Raw genomic sequence first — 12410 nt, 5'->3', positions numbered from 1 at the left:
GAGGTGGTTTGGCCATCAAACAGGATGTCTCATGGATGTCTCCTGCAGGTCGAACTGGTAGGAGGCCCTGGGGTAGACCCAGAACATGCTGGAGGGATTATACCTTATCTGGCCCTGCTGACACTTCAGGATCCCCCAGGAGCAACAAAAAAGTTGTGTGCTCAAATATCCCTGACCAGCTTCTACTGTTTTTTATTTTTATTTATTTTTTCTAATATGCGCTGTCTTGTGACTTGAACAGTAAATACGTACTCCACTGTGGGTGTTTGTCTGTGCAATGAATGACAGATGAGAGTGAACTGTCAGTCAGTGATGATTAAAAAAACACACCCACCAGGCGCTGCCCAGCCAATACCTGCAACAGTTGTTCAGCATGACAGCCAATGAATGGCATTATGCTGGGTATTCGCTGCTGTCGTATTTGTTATTAGCCGTTAGCCATAGCATCGTAGCTATGGCTAAATGTGTGGGCTGTGGCGCTTCGTCCTCTGGAAATCTAAAGAAAAAACGTGTCGTTTAAGGTGGAGTGTCTGTTGGAGTATATACAAACAGACGAGCGAACGCCAACGGTGAAACGCTGCGATATTTTTTCTTTTTCAAGCGAGAATGGAGTTGTTTGCGAGATGTGCAAGACGTGAAGCAAAAGTACAAGGCGAGTTTACACATACACACACACAGAATATGTATGCACACAAACACAACATAAACATATTCTGATATTTTTCTGCACTACCTGTCCAGGCCAGCAATATGTTTTTACCAGTAAAAACTTCATCCAGTACAGCACTGTATGTAGTAGTAGCGCTCCTACAATTTTTGTTTACAATGTATGTTTACATGCACTCATTGCGCTGCCTGGCCACTAATATTTTTTGCCAGGAAAATGTTTTCATCCAGTACAGTGGCACTGTATTTAGTAGTACAACTACAATTTAAGTTTACATTTAGTTTTTGATCTAGCATATTACATTTGTTGCAGTTTAGAGGCCTAGAGTAGTTGGCAATTACTATTAAAGAGTGTTACTTATTTTGTATTCCAAAGAGTTGTTTGCTCTTTGTGTTGCCATAACTCTTAAATGTTTGTGTATTGTCTCCAAGTGACTTTTATGGAGCACATTTTCAGTAGTAGATATTCAGTAGTTCATGTTGTTAAAATAATCTTATTATTAATCTTTATAGTAATATTCACTTGTAATGATATTTGGGGTTGGAGAGGTGATGCCATGGCACCGCTATGTGGATGCAGTGTGTGTACCCGTCAGATGTCGCACACAGTCACTCAAGTAGGTGATCAGAGGAGCTGAATGTCTGCTCAGGAGTTTTCAAAATTAGAGGGAACATTGGTGGTCAGCCGTATCAAATGCAGCACTGAGATCCAGTAATACTGTAAATAAAATTATGCCACTGTCTGTGTTTATGTGGATGTCACTGAAGACCTTAACAAGAACAGTCTGAGTGCTGTGTGGTCAGAAACCTTACTGGAAGACATCAAAACAGTGTAGTGCCAAGGGAACAAAGGTGCCTTTCCATTTTGTCTCGTATTATGAATTTTGCTGTGAATAGAATCATAAAATACACTGGACTCAGTATACGAGGTTTCTCTACATAACTTTAATTTTTTGGGGGTAATGGATTAAAACATATTTTCATATCTCAATAAAAAATGGTCTACGTCTTTGTATGTCAGTATTTTGTTAGAAAACTTGCTTGTTGAGTGTATAAAAAAATAAAATATTCTCTTCTGTTGTGGGAGAATTGCAGCCAGGTTATGATTATAATATATGTATGTATTTAATTTCTCTTCATAAAAAAAGTGTTCTGGTGAAATTTGTCAATATCATTTAGGATCCACAATAACTGATGGGGTTATTCTGAACCATGAGAACATCAAGGTGAATTGAAGCTGTTGTTTTAATTCAGGGAAATAAAATGTATGCACATAAAGTGTAAAGAAGAACCAAACAGCAATAATTTCATACATTTATTTACACAGAACTTTTCTAGCATCAAATGCAAAGTACCTTTAAAGAAATAAATGAAATGCAGAAGCAAGACAGTCCAACATCAAAGTAGTAAATCCAACAACATTTAGACCCAAAGAAATAAAAATGCATCTGTATCTCCAGATAAAACAAGGGGGTTTAAAAGATAGCAAGCATGAGCAAAAACACAATCACCTGATGGAGTCTATCTGGACACAATAGCACTCAAAGAAACAAATACAGACACATTAAAAATATATGTACAAATCTCACACTGAAAGGCACATCAGCCCCTGAAATTAAAGAACACAATATGTTGTTTGTACACAAAGAAGCATTTTCTAATCTGACACCCGCCTGTGTGGGACGATGTCATTTGTTTGTGCCTTCAGTTTTTTTGTTTTTTTTTAAATCACAGTGGAATATAAATCTGTTTTATGTTGAGACAACATCATAAGGGTTTGGTTATGCTCTGAGTTATACAGCCATTTTGTTTTCGCATATCCAGAATTTCTTTGTTTCACATGTTGCATCATTCCACATTTTTCGGTGATCACTGTCATTTGTTTCTACACAGTCTTCATTTCCGTCATTATTGTTGGGTTCCCCAGATCTCCAGAAGCTGAAAGTAAACACAAATATGCTTTTAACACAAAACACAAGCATTTCATGAACAGCAACACACAGAATGTGGACAAGTTAAAGTTAATACAACAATTAAATATTAAGTTTTGTTGACAGTGAAATCATAATCTCTTAAAACTCCAGGGTCTACCCAGGTACTATTGTGCTTGAACATAAATAAAAGAGTAATGTGTGTACCTTGTTGTCACTAGAGTGCCATCCACCCATTTCCATACCCCCTCTGTCTCTCTGTCAGTCAGTCCAATCCACATTATCTTTTGGTATTGTCTTGTGAAATTCTTGTTTTACAAGAGAAACACACAATAGTAAATTCATATTTAAACAATGTCTCATGCATGTAAGTGCGCGCACACGCACACGCACACACGCACGCACGCACACACACACACACACACACACACACACACACACACACACACACCACACACACACCTGTTCCTCTTCGCTGTTGATAATCATTAGGTCTGCACCTCTTTGCACGCAGTCATCTCTGCTGTCTTGCCAGGTTTTCTCGATTGAAGAAATATAGTAGAAACTACCACTGAAATACACCCATCCTTGGTTCAAATAATGATCTGTTGTTAGAGGAAAGAACAGACATTTCTTATTATTCAATAAACAAACAAAATACGTTGAAAAACTACTTTGAATGCACGTGTGCACATTTACCTGCTGAAAACAAAACAATTTTAGTCACAAGCTGATGAAAGCTTGTCTCGAACGTATTGGAAACACATTATTTAGAACATTCTGAGGCCTGACCACATACTCTGTAAAAGCATGTGACTATTTTTTTGTTTCCTTATGACACTCACCAAAGTTACTCAGCTTCCTCTTCAGCTCATCTCTCTCTTCAGTCAGGGTTTTATAATTCTCCTCAATACCTAGTGGAGAGGTTATCGTCACTTACACCAGAATGTTCACAACTAAAGAGAAAGTTTACTTTCAAACAGAATGTCCACATTAAACTGATCTATTAATGACAGTTAGTCATTAAAGCTACAGTTTGTAACTTTAGTAAAAATAACTTATTGTCATATTCACTGAAAATGTAACTGCGTCCACACAGAAGTAGATAAGACACATGATCTAATCAGGTTCAGACAGCGCTGATAAAATATGAACCACGTTTTTGTCACCGCATTGCCTATTTCTTGCCACAGATGTTTTCTGAAGTTTTTGTGCTTCAGTGTTTAGCTGTAAAATGGAAAATTTGCTCCAGCTCCTGGGCTGTGCTTTGTTTTTGACTTGGCTATTTCCAACATAGCAGCCAGGTCACAAACTATCTTTCTCATTTTACAGCTAAACAGCACACTAAAATATGTTTCTGAAAACATCTGATGTGAAAATGAGACAATGCAGTGACAGAATCTTGATTCACATTTGATCTGCGCTGCCTAGTTGGAAAGTTTGACAGCAGCTCAACAGCCATGATTGACAGCTGCGTTAGAGGCCCTTCAATTCTGATTGGTTGTTTTCATGATACTGTGTGGTACTGCCATTAGAAGCAATATGAGGAAGCAGAGAGCATTGATATTATTTACAGACTATCTGTCTTATGTAACACTGTGGATAAGTGACAGTTTCAGCAAATATTACACAATGTATTTTTTTTAAGTTACTAACTACAGCATTTAAAGAACTATTCTCTCAGACAGCTACAGACCAGAGACGCAAACTGTCACCTAATGTACACTAGACTTCAGGAAGGTTTACCTGTTGAAAACACTGCATGATAATAAATCATGAATTCAACCATAGAAAGGCCCATCCTCTCTTCTAGTATGATGTGAGCTTTCTTCTTTCTTTCCTGTAGCCTTTAAATGTTTTGAATGCTCCTGTGTAAGTAAGCATTGATTTGGAGCGGTCTTTTTGACCACCTACTAAACCAGTATTTACTCATTCAGTTAATCTTCTCACTGAATTGAAGAAAATCTCTTCAGCCAGTTTCCAAATTTCCCTATGGAGGCTGTTAGAGCAGCATATTCATACCCATGGTTTTAGAGTGAGATGTCCAACAATAACTTACAGGTGTAATTTATAACAGTGGATCATCATAACAGTCCTCTTGGGAGAAGATTTAACTGGGATTATTCTGATGGCATGTAACACTTGTAACACTGTATTATATGCACAGTATTGGATCCATTAAATCCAAATTACTGAAGTAGTTTCATCATCGTACTTACGAAGGTTGATGCTCCTCAACTCGTCTCTCTCCTCAGTCAGATTTTTAATATTGGCATCAATCCCTGGTGGAGGGGCTAACATCATTTGCAACAGAATCAGATTATGTTCACAACTAAAGAGACAATTCACTTTAACACAGAATTTCCATATAACATGAATCTTTCCATAAAGCTGTAGGTATTTTTATAAGTTAAATGTATCTGTTAAACAAAACAATTCTGTCATACAGCGACAAACCACACAACCATGGTATCACACAGGAAATGGCAACGCCTGTAGTGACAAACTTCAACTCTGCTGTTAGAAAATTAATTCTTATTAATTAATATATGATGTAATAATTTAATAAAACTCACAGAGAGCAAGACGGAGGGAAATGTTTAGAGCAGCTTGTAGGACACACAGGAGACAAAAGCTCACGGCAACACGTCTGAGCAGTTTTCCTCCTGTGTATGGAAAACACACACAAACACACGCACGCACGCACGCACGCACACACACACACACACTCAGTGCTTTGCCTGATTAACAGTTTTCTTGACTGTGTTCTATTTCCTTCACTCAAAGTCCTTGAAGCCTAAATAATAATAAGAATACCAAAGCACCGTTCTGGCAGGACTTGAAACACTAACCATATACAACTATCACAATAAGGCGAGAAGAATAAAAAGGGACGACTGCTGGTTGTCAGACTCTTTTTTGACTTTCTGTCAGACATCAAACAGGTTTCGTTGGTATAATGTCACAGCCATGTGATCGAAATTCTAGTATTAAATATCATCTTTGAAATGGGTAAACTGTCCGTCAAAAGGTAAACATGACATTCATACAAAATAAATGAAAATACAACAATGTTTAAATGGTCACAGAGTTGATAAATATAAATAAATAAGAGACCAGGAAACTAAAAGGACGTTTCCACTTCTACACTTAACCTACAAACACAGATTCTCTGGATGATATTTTCTTAAATCTCTAAATGACAGTATACCCTGTGTGACCTTGTGATGTTACTTTGATGTTTCAAACAGCCAAACATTGATAGCAATTCTGTCTCACCAGGCACTGTGGTACCATCTTCATCACTGTGACTTTTGGAGGCAGCAGTCCTGGCTGAAGCATCAGAGAGGTTCATCATCTCCACAGTGATCTCTGATGCATTTTCATAGACGGCCATATTTCACTCAGAGTGTGATGGATGTCTTACTGATGGTTTCTGTGATCTGCTTCTTCTATTGTACGCTGCTTAAACTGCAAAGCACTCATGTACTTCCTGATTTAAGAGTAAATGTTTTTTTTCCCCACACTTATTTCATTGACATCATGTTTTTCTTTCTACAGAGGTGAGAAAGTAGAAAAGTGGCCACAAAAATAAACTTCCTCCTATATATAGAAATTTTATCAATCAGATCTTTTCTCAGTTTCATACAAGCGTATCTTAAAAAACAAAAGTGCCTCTAATTTGTATCAGTAGCTACTAAATGGCATATTCTTAATCAAGAAGTTTTAACCAGGTTATTCTGAATTCTGAGAACACCAACTTTTGAAGCTGTTGTTCTAACACAGGGAAATAAGATTTAAAGTGAAAAGAAGAAAACAACAATGGTAAAACAACAATATCATACTATCATTTACATGGCACTCTTTGAGCAATAAATGCTACTTTAAAAAAAAAACATGTGAAATGCAAAAAAAGACAAACAAGAACAACACAAAAACCCACAAACACAACCATATTAAGGCCCAAAGGAAAACAAAAACTGCATCTGTATCACCAGATAATACAAGAGGGATTCAAAGATAGCAAGCACGAGCAAAAACCCAAAACCCTTGTTGATTTTAACCTGGGGTCTGTTTGGACTGTGAGAAGACACAACAGAAACCAAGGAAACATGTACAGACACACTGAAAATATATGTAGGCCTACACATTTCACACTGAAAAGTGCAACAAGTCCTTTAAATTAAAGATCAAAACATGTTTGTGTCTTAAACATTTTTACAAATCACAGTTGAAAATGATGTAACAACACCAGTTTGGTTTTGTCCAGATTTACAGAGTCATTTTCTTTTCACAGATCCAGAAGTTTTCAGTAAAACATTCTAAATCATTCCAGCTTTTTTTGTTACCATGGTAGTTTACTGCCACACAGTCTTCGTTTGTGTAGGCTAATAAACGTGTTGGTTTATTTTAAAGTAAAGAGAGTTCTTGTAGTTTCAGCACGTTGACTCTTTATTGACACCATACTCTCTTAACAGATCTCCCCACACACACGAACTGCCGTCAAAAACATGCAACTATCAAAAACTGCCGTAACTGTCGCAACGCATGTCGTAAAACATATTCTCTGGCATCTCCCCCTTTTAAACAGCATCCATGCTGATGCTTAGAAACATAGATCATGAATTGTGAATAACAGCAGCTTCTCATTGTGGTCTACAAACAGATATTCACCAACCATAGAGTGTCTTATCATCAAACAACTCTGTATAGTATTTCCCTTCAAAACAACCATATATAATTTTGTATTCTTAAACAAAACTCCTCTTTTTTCCAAGAAAAAAAACAAAACACAAAGTTATTTGTTATTCATTTATCAAACAGATAATAATTAACTTATTTCACTAAACAGTTAAACCTCTTTTGTTTGTTTGGTTGTTTATTTTAACAGCTTGACCATAATGTCCTTCACAGATCAAGTCTCTGAACAGGTTTAACAACTTTACCAGACCTAGTTTGAGACAGTCCATCAGGGGTGTCCTTTGGACCAGGAGAGCTATAGTCTGGGCTTGCCTGAGTATCAGTGGCCTGTTGTGCGAAACCTAGATAAGGGATTGAGCCGGGATATGTTGGTTATCCTGGTTTAATTTAGCGTTGATTCGGTTGTTCGAAAGCAGAGGCACATATGTTGCCATGGAGATTTATTCTGTGCACTTAGCCTGGTCCTGACCAGGCTAACAACCAGGCTTAGTTTAGCCTGGTGCCTTATCTGTCCAGTCAGCTGTCACTGCGATCGGAAATCAATGTGTTTTACCGTCATTTCATGTTCTTATGTACGTATTTGCCTCATTTTTGAACAAAATACATTAAGCCTACAATAATAAAAAATTTAACATTTAAAACATTCTTTTTGTCATTGCCCAAGCATACATTGACATGCACATATCCTTACCAATATAAGGATTAATTGTTGGAATAAACATACAGGTAGGTGTATTTGGCATTAACACAATTAGTGGTTAGGTGTCATAACTGTATGACCTTCCCAAATTATATTCCCAGTTAACTGGACCAATAACTCCAGTGTACTTTACATTAATGAATGAAAACATGAAGATGAAACCACAATATTCTGTGACCTCATTTTATTTAAATGAAAAATACTAAAATCAGTCACTGTCTGCTTTGAGCTGTGGAGAGAAAGAGAGAAATAATATTGATTAATACATTGCATCACAGTCATGCTTACAATGTGCATTAAAGTCACTTACTTCTTTCTCTAGTTTATTAATTTCCAAGTCCAGTTTCCTTAAGGTCTTTCTTTTGTCTGTCAAGCTCCACGTCCTGCAGCTTTCTCTTTTCACACTGGAGCTTGACATCTGCCAGTGCTATCTGCTTCCTCAGATTACTTGCTTTTATCTTAAGCGATTTATACTTTTTAAAAAATCAAAACATGAATACATTCCTGCTATAAGCAGCTATTTAATGAAACTGCAAAAAGGAGCTTTTTTGAACAACCCTGCTATGAGCAGCTATTTAATAAGAACTGCAAAAAAAGCAGCTATTTTAACAAAAACCCTGCTATAAAAGGCAGCTATTTTAACAACAACAACAAAAAAAACTCATTAAAAGGCAGTTATTTTAACAAAACACCTTATAAAGGCAGCTATTTTAACAACACCTTATAAAGGCAGCTATTTTAACAAAACACGTTATAAAGGCAGCTATTTTAACTAAAAACGAGCTATAAAAGTGTAGCAGTTATTAAATGAGAAATAATGTGATCAGTCACTGTCTGATTGGAGCTGGGGAGAGAAAGAGAGAAATAACATTGATTAATACATTGCTTCATGCTTACAATGTGCATTAAAATCACTTACTTCTTTCTCTAGTTTCTTAATTTCTAAGTCCAATTTCCTTAAGGTTTTTCTTTTAATTTATCAAGCTCCATGTCCTGCAGCTTCCTCTTCTCACACTGGAGCTTGACATCTGCCAGGGCTATTTGCTTCCTCAGATGAGTAGCATATAGCTGTCTGACAGTTTGTGAATTCTGTGAAAACAGTTCAGCCGGACTGACACCAGTGCTGCTGTGTGGTGAGGATCTGTAAAGCATAAGGGCCAGTAGAGGATCTTTTTGTCTCAGTATTCTCTTGGCTGTTTGTACTACAGGTTCAGCATATCCATTGCCCTGTGGGTTGTGGGGGCTAGAGGTCACATGCTTAAAGTCCATCTCACAGGCAAAGTCTCTGAAAGCATCACTGCTGAACTGCGGCCCATTATCACTGACAACCTCTTCCGGTATTCCATACCAGGCAAATGTAGCTTTAAGCTTTAAAGTTACCTGTGCACTTACAGTTACAGTGCAGTTACCTGTGGTTGGCATGTGGAGTATCTCCAGGTATCTGGAGATGTAGTCTGCTATGACAAGAAAGTTTTCTTTGTCATCTTCACATAGATCTATGTCAATTTTCTTCCACAGCCTGTCTGGGAGAGGTGTTGACAGGGGAGGCTCCTTGTTCTGTGCTCTCCTATGCTCCCGTACATGCAGTTCTCCACTTTGTGTGTGATTTGTGAAGCGATACCAGGCCACCACACTGAAGTGTCTGCTCTCATTCTGAATTTGTTAAGCCCTTGATGACCATCATGTATTCGTTCTAGCATTTCTGACCTCATGGACCCAGGTATCACTATCCTGCTCCCTCTGAGTACCAACCCATCATGCACAGATAGTTCATTTCTCACAGGAAAATACTCTCTTACACAGCTCTGTGTGTGTGTTATGTGTTCAGGCTAGCCATTCCTAATGTACCTGATTACCTCTTGGAGTTGTTCATCAGTGGCTGTCTATGCTCAGATGCCATCCACGGGCTCCTGTATGGCATGTCCGCCACAACAAGTGTTTTCCCCGGAGCGTATTCAGCCTCCAGGTTGAACCTCATCAGCCGTATGAGGAGTCTCTGGCAGCGGACTGGTGTGTTATCAAGGTCTCAGGAGTTAATTAGTGGAATGAATGGTTTGTGGTCAGTGATCAGTTTGAATGCAGGCAGGCCATAAAGGTATTTCTTAAATCTCTCACATGCCCACACAGATGCCAGGCACTCTTTTTCTATTTGAGCGTACCTTGTCTCAGCATCACTCAGTCGCCTCGAACAGACTGGTCTCCAATCTTCACCATGGAGCTGCAACAGCATGCCCCCAATCCCATAGCTGCTAGTATCAGCTGAGACCACTGTGCTCCTGTTAGCATAACATAATACACTAAGGTAGGTGACGTTGTGAGAAGCGCTTTGATTTTATCGAAGGCTGCCTGCTGCACGGGACCCCACATCCAAACTGATTTTGATCTTAACAGTTCATACAGTGGTTGACCAACTGTGGCGAGGTCAGGAATATATTTCCACAGGTAGTTTATCATTCCAAGGGCTCTCCTTAGCTCTTGGACATTTTCAGGCGGGGTGAGCTTATTGATTGCTGACACTTTAACTGGGTCAGGTCGCACGCCATCTTTGTTGATCACCTGACCCAGGAAGTGTAACCAAAGAGCATGGATACCAAAAGGCGAAGCTCAATAGAACACCCCATAGCAACAGACTCGCCCATGGTTTCGTCCTACCGCCGCCATTTTGGACCGTCAGCAGACCGCAGCAGACCCACTTGCATACAAAAACACACAGACAAACTGAAGAATATTGCTATTAATTATGTTTACAATGCTACTCATCTCGTGATAGCTTGGTCACAGCTGCTTTTTCACAGCAAAATATAGACTTTAAAAAAAAACAAAATGAGGAAAAACGGCCGAGATGGCATCTCTACATATTACATCCACTTATGAGAAGATTAACTTAATTACTCCTTCAAAATCACCCCATAAGCCAATCTACCAAAAAAAAAATCAATAAAAAAAAAAAAAATCAATATTTTAACTAGAAACACATTAATGGTGACGTCACATAGTCAGGAATAAAGATTTATTTACAGTTTGTACAGTAAGGGGACAGTAATAATAATAATAATGATAATAATAATAATAATAATAATATATAAGCTATTTTAATATGATATATTTTAATGCTAAAGCAGCAATCAGTTCTGATATAAATGGTCCAAGAGGCCATATATAGACCTATATATATATATATATATATATATATATATATATACATATATCTTCCCACCAAAACTGGCATATTAAATTGATATTAAAACACTTTAAAACGTACACCTCTGTCGGGATCCTTCGGGAAACGGTGGAAGGCCAGGTGCGGAGTGTTCCACCGATAGTTGTTGCAGTTAATTGCACTACACTGTTTTCTTTTACTTTTTTTCTCCTCTCTCCTTGACATCTTCCATGTTGTCTGGGCGCAACAGTCCAAGCTCAACAGCCCAAAATGGCGGGTAGCGCCCCTAGTGGCTGTTAGCAGAAATGTAACGGAGCGTCGCCTCTTGGTATCCATGCTCTTTGGTGTAACTCAGTCTTTCTCAGCATGCACTTCTCTGTGTTTAACCTCAGGCCTGCTGACTCTAGACAGTCCATGACTTTCTGCAGCCCCTCATTGTGCTCACCCATATCCCTCCCATGGATAACAATGTCATCCATGTAGACTGCAACTCCCTGCAACCCTTCCAGTGTCTCCACCATTTTTCTTTGAAAGATCTCTAGGGTGCTGGTAATCCCAAATGGGAGACGTTTGAAGCAGTACCTTTCATAAGGTGTTATGAACGTGGTTAGCCTGTGGCTATCCTTATCCAGAGGGATTTGCCAGAATCCAGAAGCTGTGTCCAAGGAAGAGAAAACTGTGGAGCCACTCAGCTGAGCTATCATCTCTTCAGATGTCGGCAGAATGAACCTCTCTTGACAGCTTTATTCAGTCTCTTTAAGTCAACACATATGCATGATTTTCCAGTCTTTTTCAGGACAGCCACCATCGGCGCACACCACTCAGTTGGTTCTGTTATAGCCTCAATGATGTCGTTGGCCTCCATCCTGTCCAGCTCCTCCTTCACTGCCTTTAACAGGGGTATAGGGACTCGGCGTGCCGTGGCCACTACATAGGGCTGAACATCTTCTTGTAGTGCAATTTTCACAGGTTGTGTTTTCAGTAGGCCAGTATCTCCAAATGCCTTCCTCAAACCGTTCGTCAGAGTAATTGGGCTGACCGATGTTATCTCATTTCCCACCTTCTATATAAGAATTACCTTAAATTCTTCCATCATAATCTTTTTCTCACAATTCACCTTTCCTCGTCCTCTTCTAATGCCCTTTTTCCTGACTGTGTCATCTGGCTATTTCTGTACCTACTTTCTCTCCCATTACTCACAATTTGTGTCCATTCAGCCTCCGTTTCATCATCCACCAATGAACCACTAGCC

General features: G+C 38.7%; 1 protein-coding gene across 1 annotated transcript; it reads right to left on the bottom strand.

Annotated features, from left to right (window-relative positions):
• Nucleotides 1–1966: 1966 nt before the first annotated feature.
• On the bottom strand, nucleotides 1967–6112 carry LOC144461866 (uncharacterized). Its single transcript, XM_078165542.1, has 7 exons — nucleotides 5877–6112; nucleotides 5174–5263; nucleotides 4817–4891; nucleotides 3443–3511; nucleotides 3060–3202; nucleotides 2805–2905; nucleotides 1967–2604 (listed from the first exon to the last, which is right to left on the bottom strand). Exons 1-7 carry the CDS (start codon nucleotides 5992–5994, stop codon nucleotides 2460–2462), a joined length of 741 nt encoding a protein of 246 aa, XP_078021668.1. The 5' UTR covers nucleotides 5995–6112; the 3' UTR covers nucleotides 1967–2459.
• Nucleotides 6113–12410: the final 6298 nt, after the last annotated feature.

The sequence above is a fragment of the Epinephelus lanceolatus genome, chromosome 3, assembly GCF_041903045.1.
Source record: "Epinephelus lanceolatus isolate andai-2023 chromosome 3, ASM4190304v1, whole genome shotgun sequence".
NCBI classification, from domain to species: domain Eukaryota; kingdom Metazoa; phylum Chordata; class Actinopteri; order Perciformes; family Serranidae; genus Epinephelus; species Epinephelus lanceolatus.
This window is presented reverse-complemented; position numbering and strand designations above follow the sequence as displayed.